This window comes from Oncorhynchus mykiss, chromosome 7, assembly GCF_013265735.2.
Source record: "Oncorhynchus mykiss isolate Arlee chromosome 7, USDA_OmykA_1.1, whole genome shotgun sequence".
Taxonomy (NCBI): domain Eukaryota; kingdom Metazoa; phylum Chordata; class Actinopteri; order Salmoniformes; family Salmonidae; genus Oncorhynchus; species Oncorhynchus mykiss.
This window is the reverse complement of record NC_048571.1, coordinates 51,064,415-51,083,972: the sequence shown is the minus strand read 5'-3', so window position 1 is coordinate 51,083,972 and position 19,558 is coordinate 51,064,415. Positions and strand designations below refer to the sequence as shown.

The 19,558-nt window shown below is 45.1% G+C and overlaps 1 protein-coding gene across 3 annotated transcripts in view; it reads right to left on the bottom strand.

Moving 5' to 3' along the window:
• Positions 1-4,843: 4,843 nt before the first annotated feature.
• LOC110527970 (prickle-like protein 2) overlaps positions 4,844-19,558 on the bottom strand; it is a 115,038-nt gene continuing 100,323 nt past the window's right edge. For all 3 annotated transcript variants that reach the window (XM_036983457.1, XM_036983459.1, XM_036983458.1), the window contains 6 exons: positions 16,658-16,771; positions 16,353-16,490; positions 14,395-14,598; positions 10,027-10,213; positions 8,057-8,905; positions 4,844-7,810 (listed from right to left, as the gene is read on the bottom strand). In XM_036983457.1, the coding sequence (XP_036839352.1) occupies positions 6,888-7,810; positions 8,057-8,905; positions 10,027-10,213; positions 14,395-14,598; positions 16,353-16,490; positions 16,658-16,771 (2,415 nt within the window). In that variant the 3' untranslated portion in view covers positions 4,844-6,887. The remainder of the gene's footprint in view (positions 7,811-8,056; positions 8,906-10,026; positions 10,214-14,394; positions 14,599-16,352; positions 16,491-16,657; positions 16,772-19,558) is intronic.

Genomic DNA, 19,558 nt, shown 5'->3' with positions numbered 1-19,558 from the left:
CTGGAGGTGTGTTAGGTCATTGTCCTGTTGAAAACAAATAATAGTCCCACTAAGCGCAACCAGGTTGGATGGTGTATTGCTGCAGAATGCTGTGGTAGCCGTGCTGGTTAAGTGTGCCTTAAATTCTAAATAAATTACCAACAGTGTCAACGGCACTGACACACCATCACACCTCCTCCTCCATGCTTCACGGAGGGGAACCACACATGCGGAGATCATCCGTTCACCTACTCTGCGTCTCACAAAGACACAGCAGTTGGAACCAAAAATCTAAAATTTGGATTCATCAGACTAAAGGACAGATTTCCATCGGTCTAATTCGTGTTTCTTGGCCCAAGCAAGTCTCTTCTTCTTAGTGTTGTCCTTTAGTAGTGGTTTCTTTGCAGCAATTTGACCATGAAGGCCTGATTCACACAGTCTCCTCTGAACAGTGGTTCTTGAGATGTGTCTGTTACTTGAACTCTGTGAAGCATTTATTTGGACTGCAATTTCTGAGGTTGGTAACTCTAATGAACTTATCGTCTGCAGCAGAGGTAACTCTGGGTCTTCCTTTCCTGTGGCGGTCGTCATGGCGCGTGATGGTTTTTGCACTTGAAGACACTTGAAATTTTCCAGATTGACTGACCTCCATGTCTTGAAATAATGAAGGACTGTCATTTATATTTACTTATTTGAGCTGTTCTTGCCATAGTATGGACTTGGTATTTTACCAAATGGGGCTATCTTCTCTATACCACCCCTACCTTGTCACAACCCAACCGATTGGCTCAAAGGCATAGAGAAGGAAAGAAATTCCCCAAATTAACTTTTACCAAGGCACACCTGTTAATTGAAATACATTCCAGGTGACTACCTCATGAAGCTGGTTTAAAGAAGACCAAGAGTGTGCAAAGCTGTCATCAAGGCAAAGGGTGGCTACTTTGAAAAATCTCAAATATAAAATATATTTTGAACACTTTTCTAGTTACTACATGATTCCATGTGTTATTTCATATTTTTGTTGTTTTCACTATTATTCCACAATGTAGAAAATAGTAAAAAATAGAAAAACCCTGTAAGGGTTGCCAAAATCCCGAGATAAACACACCATCCTCATCAACACACCATCGGGACAGCCAAAGGCTCTCATGCACAACTATGTGAAGGAGTGGGTCCAGTCTTTTAAGAGAGGACTCTGCATGTTCAGAGAAGGAAATCCCCTCCTGCCCTCCTGAACCTCAGGCACGATTATGGGCTTTAGTCAGCAGAATATAGAGAGAGCCTGCAAATCTCTCTTTATCAACATAATCAACATCTGAGGTTGACAAATTGCAGAGTGTAGCCTTTCATTGTTTTATCTCTTTCCGCCTTCCAACAGTCATTTCATCCCACTTGATTCATCAATTCCAATGTCAGTTACTATCAAAGGTCAGTTATTAGGCTACCTATATCGCTGTGCAGTGTGTGTGTGTGTGGACTGACACTGCGTTGTTAGGGTGACTTCTTACCATGGTAATTGGACACACATGATGAGGGGGAGATGGTCAGTAAAGCCTCAGCCATTCCTGTCACGCGTCTTCTATTCACCAGCCTGGGCCCCCCGTGTGTGTGTATCTATATGCTGTGTGTGTGTGTGCGCAGAGTGTGATAACACACCAGCATTCTTCAGTTGTAAATAATTGAATCAGGCTATTTAAGTCCCCTCAGAGCGGAGCTGTAATTCGGTGCAGTTTTGCTCTTAAGGACCGGTAATTATCACTTCACTTCTTTCTCCAAGTAGGGAACAAGTTACATCTGTGCTTTTAGACATGTCGAGACAAGGTGCTGTATGAAAAGGCACATTTTCCAATGAAAATCCGGAGACCAACTTCTGTCCACATGCCTAATGTGATCTAATACTCTCTTGCTTATACAGTATCAGTCAAAAGTTTGGACACACCTACTCATTCCAGGGTTTTTCTTTCTTTTTTTACATTGTAGAACAATAGTGAAGACATCAAAACTATGAAAAAACACATGGAATCATGTAGTAACAAAAAAAGTGTTTTATATTTGAGATTTTTCAAATTAGCCACCCTTCTTCTTGATGACAGCTTTGCACACTCTTGGCATTCTCTCAACCAGCTTCATGAGGTAGTCACCTGGAATAAATTTAAATTAACAGGAGTACCTTGTTAAAAGTTAATTTGTGGATTTTCTTTCCCTCTTAATGCCAATCAGTTGTGTTGTGATAAGTTAGAGGTGCTATACAGGAAATGGTCAGTCAATCCTGAAAATTTCAAGAACTTTCTTCAAGTGCAGTCGCAAAAACCATCAAGCACTATGATGAAACTGGCTCTCATGAGTTCCGCCACAGGAAAGGAAGACCCAGAGTTACCTCTCCTGCAGAGGATAAGTTCATTAGAGTTAACTGCACCTCAGATTCCAGCCCAAATAAATGCTTCACGGAGTTCAAGTAACAGACACATCTCAACATCAACTGTTCAGAGGAGACTGTGTGAATCAGGCCTTCATGGTCAAATTGCTGCAAAGAAACCACTACTAAAGGACACCAATAAGAAGAAGAGACTTGCTTGGGCCAAGAAACACGAGCAATGGACATTAGACCGGTGGAAATCTATCATTTGGTCTGTCTTCAAGGCAAAGGGTGGCTACTTTGAAGAACCTAAAATATACACTATATTTAGATTTGTTTAACACTTTTTTGGTTACTACATGATTCCATGTGTGTTATTTCATAGTGTTGATGTCTTCACTATTATTCTACAATGTAGAAAATAGTCAAAATAAAGAAAAACCCTTGAATGAAAGGGTGTGACCAAACTCCTGACTGGTACTGTGTATGTAAACGAATGATAAAAAGTCATTATTGTGAATTATAAAAGTCATTTTTTTGAGGACACAAGTGAGTTAACACATTCAGTACTCTCTGCTTCTGGGATCCCAGCAGAGACAGGAGAGTTCTCCATCTTTATGTCTCAGCTGTCCATCTGACCACCATCCCATGTGCATACCTCATAGTTAACCAAGACACAGCTTAGTGTTCTCAGAACAGAACCATCTCTGACACACTAGAATAGAAAGATGTGTTCTGTGTGCATCGCTGGGCAATGTGGTAGTGTTAACAGTCATGGTCATGATCCAGGAACAAGCTCTGGGATTCAGACTCTCTCTGTGTTTCATCCAAGGAAGACCTCTGTCCTCTAACTTTAGCGTTGTCACATGACCCTGAGTGCCGTGCATGCCTGGGCCAGTGGAATGTGAGGAACATTGGTTAATTGGCTGTCACATTCTAAAGACATTCTATTTATAGTAATCGGAATGCTCTTCATGAGCCCTAAACTGAAAACAAGAGAGTGCCAGTCAGAAGCACAAACAGACATAACAGATATACCTTGGTTAGCAGTTTCCACAGTAACAGGTGGTCTATCACATAACTGAAGTGCTTGACTTCTTTTCACTCTCTTTGCTGGCCTGGAGTACTATAGCTTCATTTGAAATATGTAATAGTCATTAGCTTGGGCAGGATCAACTTAATTCTACAAATAATATGCAAATTGAAAGACAAGCTTTTCTCGAGTTGGCATGCTTTGGATGTTACATACTTTTGACACATATCGTGATTTTCACAAGCCCCCAAACAAACACCATATGATAAACACGTATAGAAGTATCCAAACCGTGTTCCCATAAGAGTGTACTGTGTAAATATGACATAGACCACGACATTCAGTAAGACAAATAACATGTTAGAACCACTAACTAGAGACATATATTTAGAATAAATATATGGGTCTGGATACTGGTCATTGATCATATTGGGTTGAGTGAGTTTATCCATCCACAGAGATGTGTGGTCTCTCCAGTGGGTGTATTCTGCCCAGAGTCAGCCAGTCCCCAGTGGACCAGACCACTGTCACTGTCCTGCATCAACACAACTCAGGGATTGTCCTCTATGGTGCAGCCCAGAAAGCATATGGCCACAATCTGTGGCACTTCTGACAGCATCTTAGCTCTGCTTTAATTAAACACATGGAAAACCCACAGACTCTCTCTCAGTGCCAAACCATCGTCACAATGACTGACAGTACAACCCCTCTGTCCTTGGGAAATGCCCTGCAGGTCTGAGAAGAAATCAATTCATTAATATGTGAATGAATATATGGGTTGGGTTGATGAAGTAAGACTGTGCTCTGATGAGTTTGAAATGAGCTTCTGCTGCCCTTTGAATGGAAGCCATGTGTTCAGTTAGATCAATACGCAGATGACTGGAGATCGAGGCTTTTTAGTTTTGTTTTCCAAGACTCATTACTTTGGAAACAATGATGCAGTGACAATGAGCATCTCTCCAGGTATGAGTTAGGCGGTGGCAGCAGGGGCGTCATGCACCCATTATTTTAGAGGGGGGAAGAAGTATGTGACGATGGAGGCAGGGTGATCCAGAGATTTTTGCATTTTTCAAACACCTGAAACAGCTTCTTCCTGAAATCTAAAGCCATAATCATTACACCTAATTATATGTAAATAAATATGTCTATTTTTCTGCATAGGTTACCTAAACATCTCTTTATCTGTTCAATTGTCATTTAAACCAAGTAAAGAAGCTTTTCTGGTAAAATCTAGGTAAAAGATTGAAGGGAATGTGAGTTTGAGTACATTTAGCAATTGCTTGCTTTTCTAAAGTCTCGCAACCTTGCCAGCAGACATGCCAGCTAAGATAGTTAGACAAGCTACTCTAAATTGATTGATAGCCTGAAATGGCTTGGTGGCTAGTTATGTTGGAAGATTGGGAACTTATCTAGCTGGCTAGTTAAATAACTTCATAAAATTGCTGGGTGGCTAGTATTACAGAAAAACAACAAAACATTTGTGATATATTTATTCATCAAGAAGGAATCAATTGGCTACATAGCTTGATCACATTCATTTACAAACAAACCTCCTACCCATCACCGGCAGCTCAAATCAAATCAAACGCTGTGTGTGCGTCACTCTACTCTCTCCTCCTCCTGCACCTAGTCCAGTCAGTGTGACCCCCTCTGTAAAATACAGCTGACAAATCTTTTTACAAGCAATGATGATATAACGTGGGCTTAAAAATTAAGTTTAGTAATTCATTTGATAACTGAGAAATACAAAAAAACAAGACAAATCTGGGCATGACACCAGTGGCCTAGGGGGCCAGTAAAAAAAGGCAAAAAAAATACAGAATCGCTCAGTTGTCAGGACAGTAATGCGTCTCACGTTTGTGCAGCTGTTTTGGTCATAACAGTCAACAAAATGAAAACTCCTGACCACCGCAAAGTATATATGAACACTGGAAGACATGCTATCTAAAGGAACCCACATAAACACACTAATTCACCCAACATGTCAGTAGCATCCCCCTGGGCAAAAACGTATTGAATCGACTTTGTTTCCACATCATTTCAAACCCCCAAAATCAATATGACGACGTTGAACCAATGTGGAAAATGAATTGAATTTGCAAAAAGTAATCTGCGTAAGGGAATTTTGTGTTTTTGTCACCCACATTTTACCTAAATCCAATGATGTGATTGTTTCGATGATTTCACATTAGTTGACAACCAAATGTAAATCAAAACTAGATGTTGAATTGACATCTGTGCCCATTGGGATTGGTCTTCACTCACTTTTAATCTAGTGTGTGTAGTTAAATACCTGGTTTTGAGACCTGCAGTAGGAGGGAGGGGGTGGACCCAGTTTACGGGGGCCAGAGTCTTAGCTACTGTAATCCTCTGACCACATGGACATCAGACACGAGCCAATTTAGAACCCTGTCACTTCACCTTTCAGACACAATCTTGACCTGGAGCTCATTTAAGTGTAAATGTAGAGAATTAAAAACGATGAGAGAAGTAAACTACTCCTGTTGTTTTGGATGTAAAGGCTGTGTTCATTGAGGAGATAGCTTGTGAATTACAAATTGTACTTCAGTAAAGCCCATTTGAATCCCATCCATAGTTATTCACGCGTTAATCCATAGAGATGCATCAGCAGCACATTATCTGGGTTTATATGATTAGTTCAGTTACAGCTCACAGGCATCTGTTTGCAAACAATGCCACAAAGGCCCAATAGTCACAGTATTTATATCACTTCATGACCTCATGGGGGAATGACATTTACTGAGGGGTGACTTTTTAATCAGCGCTTTCGCCACGTTTTCATTCATTTATGTGTTGAGCAGATGGAGAGGGTGACTGTTCACTGTCAGACAAATGATCACACGAACACACCAGTCTCTAGTGAGGGAAACGGACACCTGTCACTCTCTGTCTGAAATACTATTTTATTCCAATGCAGGACCACATCAACAAATTACGGGCATGCATTTTCTATTCCTACATTATAGATATTCAATACATAAATGATTCTATCCATACAAAATATAAAAATATGTGGGACCTCATTTACATAGTATTTACATTGCTTCCTTAATTTAGTGAATTTATTCATTCATTTACTTATATACAGTACAGCCTATAAACTTGAGTACACTGGTATATACCTAAATCACATTGCATGAAAAAGCTGGACCTTACTGAATTGTCTGTACCTTACTGTTGCTGCATGGAAATGACATTATTATTATTACGATTGCACGTTGGCTTTGATAAATATGGTGACAGACAAGCAGAGTGCAGTGTGAGAGTCAGAGAAATATAATCAGTAATCAGGATAACTTGTTTTAAAACATTAAATGGATAAACATGCAAAACATTTGTGCTGTTAACCGTTTACCCAACTGCATATCAAAACACTGTCAACCTCACAATACTCAACAACTTCAGAAGTCTGTTTCTCTTTTCTGAATAGATGAACTATGTTAGTTTATACTGGGGGAGGGAGGGCACTTTCTCTCGACTCTTTCCATGGTGCGAATTTTAAGAGATTATGCAGTTCTTGCTTTTCCGGCGTTTGCGGGTGTGCAGCTGTCCCCCTCTGCCGCTCATTTGGTGCGGTCCGCCCACCCCCGTGGAGCTGTACTTGTGGAGGAGCTCCTGGCTGCTCAGGTACCTCAGCTGCACGGGCCTAGGAATGGGCTCTCCCAGGAAGTAACCCTCGTCCTCCGACTCAGACGATGAAGAGCAGGTGGAGCACCACTCGTCCTCATCCTCGTAGTCGTCCCAGGAGTAGGGCCCGGCGAGACGGCGGTGGGCACTGGGCTTCTGCAGGGTGAGGTCAGAGGTGGTGCGAGGGCACTGCCTGAATGGCTCCGGCCCCCTGCACCTCCCCCCTGCACTCCCAAATGTGTCCCTAGCGCCCCGCGGAGGGGGAAACTGGTCATAGTCCTCTCTGACTCTCAGCTGGGGCCTCTCCCTGCGCTCAGCGGCCAGGTGCAGGGCGTTCTCTGAGCGGGAGCGTCTGGAGCGACGGGAGCGGTGGTGATTGTGTCTCCGGCGCTGAGGGGTGTCTTCAGGGGCAGCCATGCCCGGGCCCTCTCCTCGTCTCCGCGTGCGCTCGCTGATGGGCGGGAGGCGGGCAGCGTTGGCGCTGCTCACCAGGCTGACTCTGTCCTCCTCCTGGTAGGTGAAGCCGGCTGGCAGGTGGCTCATGCCCATCCCCAGGCCTGGGGGCTCACAGTACTGCAGAGGATACTGCACCTGCACTGGGGGCTCCAGCTCCATGTAGGGCTGGCCTGAGGTGAGGCTGTGCATGGAGTCAGAGCTGTGGAACTGGACCGAGGAGTTGAGGGTGCCCATGTTGCTCTTCTCTGACACGTTCATGCCAGAGTCTTTGCTCAGGTCTGGCATGGAGAAACGAGACAGGTGCTCCTGGCGCTTCCCTCCTCCGTCTGCTGACGTTCCTTCAGAGAAACAACAGGTGGGTTAGTCAGTGGTTAACTTCATCAGTTATCCTCATTGTCATCATTATTACGTCAATAAATCTCATAACCATTGACATAATTATGAGAAAGGCATACAGTATGTAATTAGCTTTGGATCGGTTGCAGTATTCTGTGAGAAATAAATGTCCTAAGCAGTTAAATATATTGCTTCAAATATAATCACATGAATTAATCTTCCCTCCATGGTGAATCTGGAAGAGTTACCTGTAGCATTGGACAGGGCCAGTGACTCCATGGAACCCCTGGGTGTCTGCTCTAGGGGAGTGAGCTGCTCCGTGAAGCTAAGTGCGCTGATGGGGTTCCTGCTGCGCCCTCGCTGGGAAAGCCCCACCTCCCTGTCCCTCTGGAACACATGCAGACTGACCGAGCGTTTGTCAGAAAAGCCGTTGTGGTAGGACAAGCCGTGGGGTACGTCAAAGCTTTGCTGGGGTTTCAGTTTGGGGGGATAGTAGTCCTCTGAACTCTGATGGAACCAGTTCTCATTCATAGAGCGGCCTTTCAGGGCTGAGATGGGCGGCCTCTTGGTGACACCCGTCTCCTTGGACCTGTGGTTTGGTTGGTTGCCCTGCCCGGGGGAGGTGGAGTTATATGCAGTCCTGACGTTGCATTGGCTGAGCAGATGGAGTGGGGTGGGTGTTGCTGTGGGGTCTGATCGGCCCTCGTAGGGGTACGTGTCACCCCCCTGTCCCTGGCTCTTCCATGCGGGCGGCTCGCGGGTCAAACTGGGTGTCTGGCTGGACAGACTCAGCAGGTCCATCTGTAAGGAGAGAGGGTCCACCTCACCCGAACACCTCCCCGCCTGGCCCCCATTCTTTCCAGCCTTGGAGCTGCGGCGGGACTCTCGAGTGGAGCGTGCGCTCTGGAAGGCGGAGTCTGAGGAGTCTGACCCGTTAGGCTCCTCCCCCAGGCTGCAGGAGCGCGAGCAGAAGATCTGTCCATGTTTGGGTAGGAAGGGGCGACCTAAGAGGGAGCTCTTACAGCGGGCACAGCAGAAACAGCCCTCTGTGGCGTGCCAGTGCTGACCATCATATGTCATCTGGCCCTGGTCAATGCCTGAGGGACAGAGGGGAAAAACACTTATAGGCCAAAATGTTAATGGAAAGGACCCAATAATCTTTACTCTTTTGCTCTGTAATGAGTCAATGCCTGCAACAGAGAACCACCAAGACTAATCATTGTGGAAATACTGTAGGTGCGGAATGTGAAAGATAAAGTGCTATAAGCAGCAAGGCAAATTAAGGCTAATCAAATACAAAACATCAGCTAAATACTCTAGAGGGAGAACTCCCTTATCAAAAGATATAGATATCGTCCATAAACTGGAAAATGTTCCAACTCCATTTTAATAGGAAATGAGTTGGAAGTTCTAAGTAAACCTGAGTGAAGAAAGGCCCTGGGGCTACAACACTTTTACAACACAGTTTAGGGTTAAACTCATTATGTAACATGCATTGCATTTGAAGTATGTTTGCAGTTGCCAGGGAGAACAGTCCTCGGCTAATGGCTGCCATCTGGTTTCAAATGGTTTCTGATGGTTTCAATTTATAATCAGTATTACTCAAATACTTTCTGTATCCTGTATAACAAATAATTACAGAGCTGCATGTCTGTTTGCTGAGGGCCGTGCCAGATCACAGCCTGGGATCCTGTTGAGGGATAAGCAAGCGGCTCTCTGGACTGAGAGGAAAGCACAGAGGTGGCACTGGCCCCACTGGTGATAAGGCGCTAGGTTTACCCTGTGACAAGTTGTCCTGCTTGGTTTGGTTAACGTAGAGAAACTGACCTTGTGAAAATATATATCTACTGAATCTTGTATATCAACTGATCTTTTCACCCTTTGTGAAAACGCTGTTGAGTTCATCTAGTCTGTTTTAAAAGACTCTACTTGTATCCGTGCCGTGAGGTATCTGCATGCCAGTGTTGCGTTAAATCATAGACGGTTAATTCTACTAAAAGCATGTAATCTTTTCAGCCATGCATATTTCTCCCTGAAATGTTTCTCCAAGCTAAATTCAGGTCATTTCTCTGTTCTTCTTAACATTACTGAAATCTTGCAGCTGAAATTGCGTCCTATTTGTCTTGCTTGACGTATGCCAGTGCTTTAGCTTTCTAGATTACAGCTCGTGTTGCTGGATCGAGGGCCCTGCGTTGGCTCTGGTGGATGCGCGGCGTACCGATGTGCTCCCCACAGGAGTCACAGTACTCTGCGTAGAGGGACTCGAAACAGCTGCAGCAGTAGGGCCGGCCCTCCTTCATGATGTAGCGCTGGCCGCCCAGCACCGTCTCACACTCGAAACAGCAGAAGTGCTTCATGTGCCAGTGCCTGCCCTCCGCCTCCGTGCACTCGTCCGCAAAGATGATCTACAGACGGAGAGAGGGAAGAGAGGAGAGAGGGATGAGGATGGTATCCTTTATCATGCTGCTTTTCTCTGAGGTGAGGCCCTGTTCACCCTATTACAGAGAATGACAGGACAGAGGCTCAAAGGCCTGGCTGTCTGCTACCGTAGCCCTCTCTCTATCCCTCCCCATACTGACAGACACTGTCCTACTGTATTACACCATCCACTGTGTCCCCTCTTTGGGATCGTGTGTATGGAGATCTACTGAAAATCTGTGTTTAATTATTCCCATGTTATAGCACTGTATTTCAAGATACCAGATAGGAAAACAGAGGAGGCCTATATTTAAACCATCTACTGTTTTACATGGCAGTTAGTGTCACTAGCCCTTATAGTAGTCAACATACTATTTGTACTACATGTGTGTGGATGAGTATGGGAAGGCCTAGACATGTTTGAGTCTCAGAGAGGATTACTGGGGCCCGGCACATAACAAAAAACTTTACAATTCACATACATTTAAAAACATGAACATGTAGTGTGTGTGTGCATCTATCAGCTACACATACATGTGAGTACATGCACACGACAAGTAGGTCACATGGGGAGAGGCGTTGTGCCGTGAAGACTTCAAGTGTTGCTTTATTAGATAAAAAAAAAAAACAGGTTCTCTGTTCACTTGCGCTATATGAGATGGAAGAGAGTTACACTCGTGGCTCTGTGGAATACTGTACGTTTCCTTTCATTTGTTCTGGACCTGGGGACTGTGAAAATGCCCCTGGTGGGGTAAGTGTGTGTGTGTCAGTGCTGTGTGTAAGATACCTATGCAAACTATTTGGAAATCCCAACACGTTTCTTATAAAACCAAGAAGTGACACAGTCAGTCTTTCCTCAACTCTAAGCCAAGAGAGACTGGCATGTATAGCACTAATATTATCCCTCTGATTACAGACCAAGACATGTGGCTCTGTTCTGGGCCAGCTGCAGATTTTTCTTGCTGCACTTGACCATATGACTGGACAATAATCAAAATAAGATAAACAAATCGAGCCTGCAGGACTTGCTTCTTGGAGTGTGATGACAAAAAAAGCAAGACCTTCTCTTACCAAACATTGAATCTATAAGTTTTGACCATGATGGTTTACAATCTAAGGTAACACGTGCTTCTACACCTGCATAGCATGCTGTTTGGGGTTTTAGGCTGGGTTTCTGTACAGCACTTTGAGATATCAGCTGATGTACGAAGGGCTATATAAATCAATTTGATTTGATTTGAACACCAAGTCATTTAGTCTCCTCAACTTGTTCAACAGCCACGCCATTCATTACCAGAGTCAGCTGAGGTCTAACACTTAGGCAATGATTTGTACCAAATACAATGCTTAGTTTTAGAGATGTTCTGGATCAGTTTATTACTGGCCACCCATTCCAAAACAGACTGCAACTCTTTGTTAAGGGTTTCAGTGACTTCATTAGCTGTGGTTGCTGATGCGTATATGGTTGTATCAGCAGCATACATGGACACACATGCTTTGTTCACCCACGACTGTGTGGCCGCGGACAACTCCAACACCATCATTAAGTTTCCAGATGACGACAGCCAATCACCAACAACATTGGGACAGCCTATAGGGAGGTTAGAGACCTGGAAGTGTGGTGCCAGGACAACAACCTCTCCCTCAACGTGGGCAAGACAAAAGGCGCTTATTGTGGACTACAGGAAACGGAGGACCGAACACGACCCCATTCACATCGACAGGGTTGTAGTGGAGCGGGTTGAGAGCTTCAAGTTTCTCGGAGTCCACATCACTAAGGACCTACCATGGTCCAAACACACCAACATAATTGTGAAGAGGGCACGACAATGCCTCTTCCCCCTCAGGAGGCTGAAAAGACTTGGCATGGGCCCTCAGATCCTCAAAAAGTTACACAGCTGCACCATTAAGAGCATCTTGATGGGCTGCATCACCGTTTGGTATGGCAACTGCTCGGCATCTGGCTGTAAGGTGCTACAGAGGGTAGTGCTTACAACCCAGTACATCACTGGGGCCGAACTCCCTGCCATCCAGAACCTCTATACCAGGTGGTGTCAGAGGAAGGCCCTTAAAATTGTCAAAGACTCCAGCCACCCAAGTCATAGACTGTTCTCTCTGCTACCGCACAACATGCGGTACCGGAGCACCAAGTCTATAACCAAAAGGCTTCTTAACAGCTTCTACTCCCAGGCAATAAGCCTGCTGAACAGTTAATCACATTTCTACCAGGACTATTTACATTGACCACCTAATTTATTTATTCATTCATCTTAATTGTTTTGCACTGACTCCCTTGCACTGGCTCTATGCACACTCACTAGACTACCCACACACACACACATACATACTACACCGACACTCCAACACTCACACACACTACATACGCTCACACACACTGCTGCGACTCTATCCTGATTGCCTAGTCACCTTTACCCCTACATACTGTATTACCTCAACTACCTCGTACATTGACACTGTACTGGTACTTCTTGTAAACTCAGCAAAAAAAAGAAACGTCCTCTCACTGTCAACTGCATTTATTTTCAGCAAACTTGTGTAAATATTTGTATGAACATAAGCTTCAACAACTGAGACAAACTAAAAAAGTTCTTCAGACATGTGAAATTGAATAATGTGTCCATGAACAAAGGGGGGGGGGGGGGGTCAAAATCAAAAGTAAAAGTCAATGCAGCTGGTGGCCACACCAGATACTAAGTACTACAGTGCATCTCCTCCTCATGGACTGCACCAGAGTTGCCAGTTCTTGCTGTGAGATGTTACCCCACTCTTCCTCCAAGGCACCTGCAAGTTCCCAGACATTTCTGGGGGTAATGGCCCTGGCCCCAGCCCTCACCCTCCGATCCAACAGGTCCCAGACGTGCTCAATGGGATTGAGATCCGGGCTCTTCGCTGGCCATGGCAGAACACTGACATTCCTGTCTAGCAGGAAATCACACACAGAACAAGCAGTGTGACTGGTGGCATTGACATGCTGGAGGGTCATGTCAGGATGAGCCTGCAGGAAGGGTACCACATGAGGGAGGAAAATGTCTTCCCTGTGACGCACAGCGTTGAGATTGCATGCAATGACAACAAGCTCAGTCCGATGATGCTGTGACACACCGCCCCAGACCATGACGGACCCTCCACATCCAAATCAATCCCGATCTCGGTGTAACGCTCATTCCTTCGACGATAAACGCAAATCCGACCATCCCCCATGGTGAGACAAAACCACAGCTCGTCAGCGAAGAGCACTTTTTGCCAGTCCTGTCTGGTCCAGCGACGGTGAGTTTTTGCCCATAGGCGACGTTGTTGCCAGTGATGTCTAGTGAGGACCTGCCTTACAACAGGCCTACAAGTCCTCAGTCAAGCCTCTCTCAGCCTATTGCGTACAGCCTGAGCACTGATGGAGGGAATGTGCGTTCCTGGTGTAACTCGGGCAGTTGTTGTTGCCATCCTGTACCTGTCCCGTAGGTGTGATGCTCGGATGTGCCGATCCTGTGCAGGTGTTGTTACACGTGGTCTGCCACTGGGAGGACGATCAGCTGTCCGTCCTGTCTCCCTGTAGCACTGTCTTAGACGTCTCACAGTACTGACGTTGCAATTTATTGCCCTGGCCACATCTGCAGTCCTCATGCCTCCTTGCAGCATGCCTAAGGCACATTCACGCAGATGAGCAGGGACCCTGGGCATCTTTCTTTTGGTGTTTTTCAGAGTCAGTAGAAAGGCCTCTTTAGTGTCCTAAGTTGTCATAACTGTGACATTAATTGCATACTGTCTGTAAGCTGTTAGTGTCTTAACGACCGTTCCACAGGTCAAATTGTTTATGGTTAATTGAACAAGCATGGGAAACAGTGTTTAAACCCTTTACAAAGAAGATATGTGAAGGTATTTGGATTTTAACGAATTATGTTTGAAAGACAGGGTTCTGAAAAGGGACGTTTCTTTTTTTGCTGAGTTTATATATAGCATCGTTGTTGTTGTTTTTATTGTGTTACTATAGATTTTTTTTATTTAGCAAATATTTGTCTTACTTTTTAAGTCTGCACTTTTTGGAATGGGCTCATAAGTAAACATTTCACTGTTATGTCTACACCCGTTGTATTCAGCGCATGTGACCAATACAATGTGATTTGTGTGTGTGTTTAGCAGGGTCTGCTCCTACCTCGTCGCAGGCAGAGCAGCGTGGTTTGAGTCTCTCTGCGTGGTGCCGACCACAGTAGATCTTCCCTTCCTGGTAGAAGTAGATGAGGTCCACCAGCAGCTCGTCACACATGCTGCACACGAAGCAGCCAGGGTGCCAACACACGCCGTGGCCCGCCCGCGACGCAAACACTGCAATGTCACCTCCGTTTATCTGCCCTCCACACTGGTAGAGACAGAGAGAGGGTAGAGGAGAGAGAGAGAGAGAGATGGTAGAGGAGAGAGAGAGATAGATGGTAGAGGAGAGAGAGAGAGGGTAGAGGAGAGAGAGAGAGAGAGAGAGAGAGAGGGTAGAGGAGAGAGAGAGAGAGAGGGTAGAGGAGAGAGAGAGGGTAGAGGAGAGAGAGAGAGAGAGAGGGTAGAGGAGAGAGAGAGAGAGAGGGTAGAGGAGAGAGAGAGAGAGAGAGGGTACAGGAGAGAGAGAGAGAGAGAGGGTAGAGGAGAGAGAGAGAGAGAGGGTAGAGGAGAGAGAGAGAGAGAGGGTAGAGGAGAGAGAGAGAGAGAGGGTAGAGGAGAGAGAGAGAGAGAGGGTAGAGGAGAGAGAGAGAGAGAGGGTAGAGGAGAGAGAGAGAGAGAGGGTAGAGGAGAGAGAGAGAGAGAGGGTAGAGGAGAGAGAGAGGGTAGAGGAGAGAGAGAGGGTAGAGGAGAGAGAGAGGGTAGAGGAGAGAGAGAGGGTAGAGGAGAGAGAGATGGTAGAGGAGAGAGAGAGAGATGGTAGAGGAGAGAGAGAGAGAGATGGTAGAGGAGAGAGAGAGAGAGATGGTAGAGGAGAGAGAGAGAGAGATGGTAGAGGAGAGAGAGAGAGAGAGATGGTAGAGGAGAGAGAGAGAGAGATGGTAGAGGAGAGAGAGAGATAGATGGTAGAGGAGAGAGAGAGAGAGATGGTAGAGGAGAGAGAGAGAGAGATGGTAGAGGAGTGAAAAAAGGAAGCAGGGAGAGGAAGATTTGAAGAGGAGAAAGGTACAGGGAGTGCGAGTGAGGGGGCGAGACATTGAGAGATGGTAGGGAGGGGAGAAAGGAGGGGTAGAGTGTGAAGGAGACAGAGGGACATTTAGAGGGGTGGGACAGAGACAGAAAGGGAGAGAAGAGAATCAGATGATCTAACTGGCACACAGACCTGTTACGCATAGAGGTCAGCCAGGGGAGGGAATTCAATCAATACACACCCTTAGAATAATCTGCTTCCTTACACACTCATTCCTGTGGTTGTCTGCTTAGCAAGAAACACAGTGAGTAAAACATGGATACAAACCGGGCATAAGCATAACAGAGGACTGCAGAACTTGCCTCAGGTCAGTAAGAGAATGACTAGGGGCTGAGTGTTTTTCTGAATGAAAACAATGTGGTGTAGACTAAAGGAACATCAAGATTTGTTTATCTAGACTGCTATGTACCTTCAGGAGATCAAATCTGGAAGGTACGTTCCAAGGCACAGTATAACATAAGGTGAAGAGTTCGGATCAAAAACACAGCATCAAGGATCCTATAAGCCATCAGTGTGTCAGTGTGACATTTGTTCTGGCCAAGCTACTGGGAGAGATGGGGAAAACACAGACAGGCAGATCTACCACAGTTGAGAGGCTGGGTCATGACTTGAATGTGACGCTCCATTTTTATCAGCTTCTTTTAAAATGTCAGCTGAGCTCTTCACGGGGTGAATCACAATAAAAGACAGAAATGTCGATGGGTACTGTCAGATTCTACCACAAAAGACAGGCGAGTCCTTCGCCTATACAGTATTTTCTTTGATCACTTTTGTAATGTGTTTTTTTCGTGTGAAAGATGACTATACGCGTATTTCTATCATATCCACCCAACTATGGCCCTGTATAACCTCTACCATGTGTCTGTCCTACCTCTGCCCTTCTCGTGTGAGCGCCTGTGAGTGAACCAGTCCCATTCCCACCAGAGTTACCGTACCTGCTCACAGATCGCTCCCGTCATCGTCACGGGAAATGGTCTCACATTGCCGCGGCCCAGATTCTCCCGTTTCCGTTGGTTACTGAAGAGTTTGAGCTCCCTCTTCTCTTCATCGTCCAAAGTGTTACAGTAACGCACCTGGAAAACACACAGATTATTCAAATGCAATAAAAGGGCTGCAGAGACAAACACAAATGATCCAGAGTTAGAGACACTAGAGAGTTAAGATGTCACGGTGACAAATGCCCCCTTCCCCAATATATGTGTGCCCGGGAGGCAGACGGGAGGAGGGATAAGGGTCCTACCTCATTGTCGTGTGGGGGCAGCTGATGGAGGAGTTGTTTGATGCGGTGCTTCTCTCCTGGGCTGTTCACATAGGGAACCTTGTCCTCGGGCAGGGAGCTGTAGTAGTGATGAACCTGACGGGAGAGAAACCAGGGCTGGTCAGGCCACTACCACTAGTGACATGGTATTGAGATTGGCCCATAAGTGGCAAATTAACATTTATTGGAATCCTATAGGCTATATGAGTATTGGAAGAAAATGTCAAAAGTTTGGACACACCTACTCATTCAAGGGTTTTTCTTTATTTTTATTATTTTCTACACTGTAGAATAATAGTGAAGACATCAACTCTATGAAATAACACATATGGAATCATTTAGTAACCAAAAAGTGGTTACTACCACTTGAAACTCCTTCCACAGGAACATACACATACAGTAAATTACAGTAATGACCCGTGTGTGTGTGTCAGACAGAGGCGTAACGCTCATCTCGCTATTCAAAATGACTGCTACATTCTTCACATTATGCCGGCCAACAATGAATGTCATCTTGGTGAAATGTATTAGTCTTTCAGAGTTACACAGGGGGGGAAAGCAGAAAATCGGGGCCAGTGTTCATCAATGGCCGTGATTTCAGGAGCATCGAGCGCCAGAAGACGGAAAGAGAGAGAGGGACGAAGAGATTAGAGCGCCAGAAGTACAGGAGAGGCAATTAATATGTGCTGACCACAGGGCCACAGGTAGCCAATTTTAATGGCCCATCTATCTAATGAATGGATCTTTGGACTGGAACCTGTCAGCTTTGTCCTTGGGTGAGGTACCAAGGGCCTGGCACCAAAACTGTATGGATATCCCTGAATAATGACGACGCCTTCTGCATTTATTCACTGCAACAAAATAATAACAAATATATAGATATTGAAAGCCTCTGACATCCAAAACACTCTGCAACATGTTCTATGACAGCAAATCTGTGATTCTTGGAAATAACACGAGGTGTACTGAGAAACGGTCTCGCACCCCCCAGAGCCAGTAAGGATGAGCAGATTGGAATAATAATAATCATAATTAGGGCCATAGAAACTACACTGAACAAAAATATAAAAGGCAACATGCAACAATTTCAAAGATTTTATTGAGTTACAGTCCATATAAGTAAATCAGTCAATTTAAATAAATTCATTAGTCAGTATCTGGTGTGACCACCATTTGCCTTAAGCAGCATGACACATCTCCTTCGCATAGAGTTGATCAGGCTGTTGATTGTGACCTGTGGAATGATGTCCCACTACTCTTCGATGGCTGTGCGAAGTTGATGGAAATTGGGGGGGGGACTGGAAGACGCGGTCGTACACGGCGATCCAGAGCATCCCAAACATGCTCAATGGGTGACATGTCTGGTGAGTATGCAGGCCATGGAAGAACTGGAACATTTTTAGCTTCCAGGAATTGTGTACAGATCCTTGCGACATGGGGCCGTGCATTATCACGCTGAAACATGAGGCGATGGCGGCGGATGAATAGCACAGCAATGGGCCTCAGAATCTCAGTGCATTCAAATTGCGCTCCTTCAAATTGCCATCGATAAAAAGCAATTGTGTTCGTGTCCATCTGCCCGGTACAGTAGAAACCGGGATTCATCCACGAAGAGCACACTTCTTCAGCGTGCCATTGGCCACTGAAGTCGGTTACAAAACCAAACTGCAGTCAGGTCAAGACCCTGCTGAGGATGACGAGCACACAGATGAGCTTCCATGAGACAGTTTCAGATATTCTTCGGTTTTGCAAACCCAGAGATTCATCCGCTCTCCGGGTAGCTGTTCCCAGATGATCCCACAGGTGAAATAGCTGGATGTGGAGGTCCTGGGCTGGCGTGGATACACGTGGTCTGCAGTTGTGAGGCCGGTTGGAAGTAGAGCCAAATTCTCTAAAACGATGTTATAGGCAGCTTATAGTTCAGAAATTAACATTCCATTCTCTAGCAAAAGCTCTGGAAGACATTCCTGCACCCTCCCTAAAAACTTTAGACATCTGTGACATTGTGTTTTGTGACAAAACTGCACATATTAGAGTGGCCTTTTATTGTCCCCAACACAAGGTGCACCTGTGTAATGATCATGCTGTTTATTCCGCTTCTTGATATGCCACACCTGTCAGGTGGATGGTAAAGGAGAAATTGGTAAAGGAGAAATGTCTCACTAACAAGGATGTAAACAAATGAGTGCACAAAATCAGAGAGAAATAAGCTTTTTGTGCATATGGGACATTTCTGGGATCTTTTATTTCAGTTCATGAAACACTTTACAGCTTGCATGTATATTTTTGTTCAGTGTAAATGGCCTCAGATTGAATCTTCTCTCTAATTATACAGAGAATATACAGCTTTTAAAGGATAAATCTAATAGCAGGGTTTATGTTAGAAACCAACCTCCCCCACAGCTGTTTTTCATCTCCGTTCACGGGAGAGACTGACAGCATCTAGGACACAACCAAAGACCAATCCTGACACACTATAACAAGCAACAGTGAGTGTTTATTGGACATATCACACTAACAAAAACACCATGGCAACAGCCTGCCACACATGGACAAGAAGGGAGGACTGCCATTCCAAAGTACAATAAATAGTAACAGACTGCCATTTCCTTCAATGTAAGTGTAAAGGTTATCTTTACATCTACAAAAGCATGAAATAATAAAAGCTTTAAGATTTGTACCAGATCCTCTTGGATGACAAAAGCAGATTCTTCCCTATCTCTTGTGACACTCCGTGATCTGCCTCTTCAACAGCAGAGACATCAGTAATGGCTGCTTTAGTAACATATTTGGTCTCAGCTTCCCGTATCCTGGCAACTTCCTGACATTTTATTAGCTCTGACATCGAGAGAGCGAGAGAGAGCATATTGGCTGGGCCTTCCT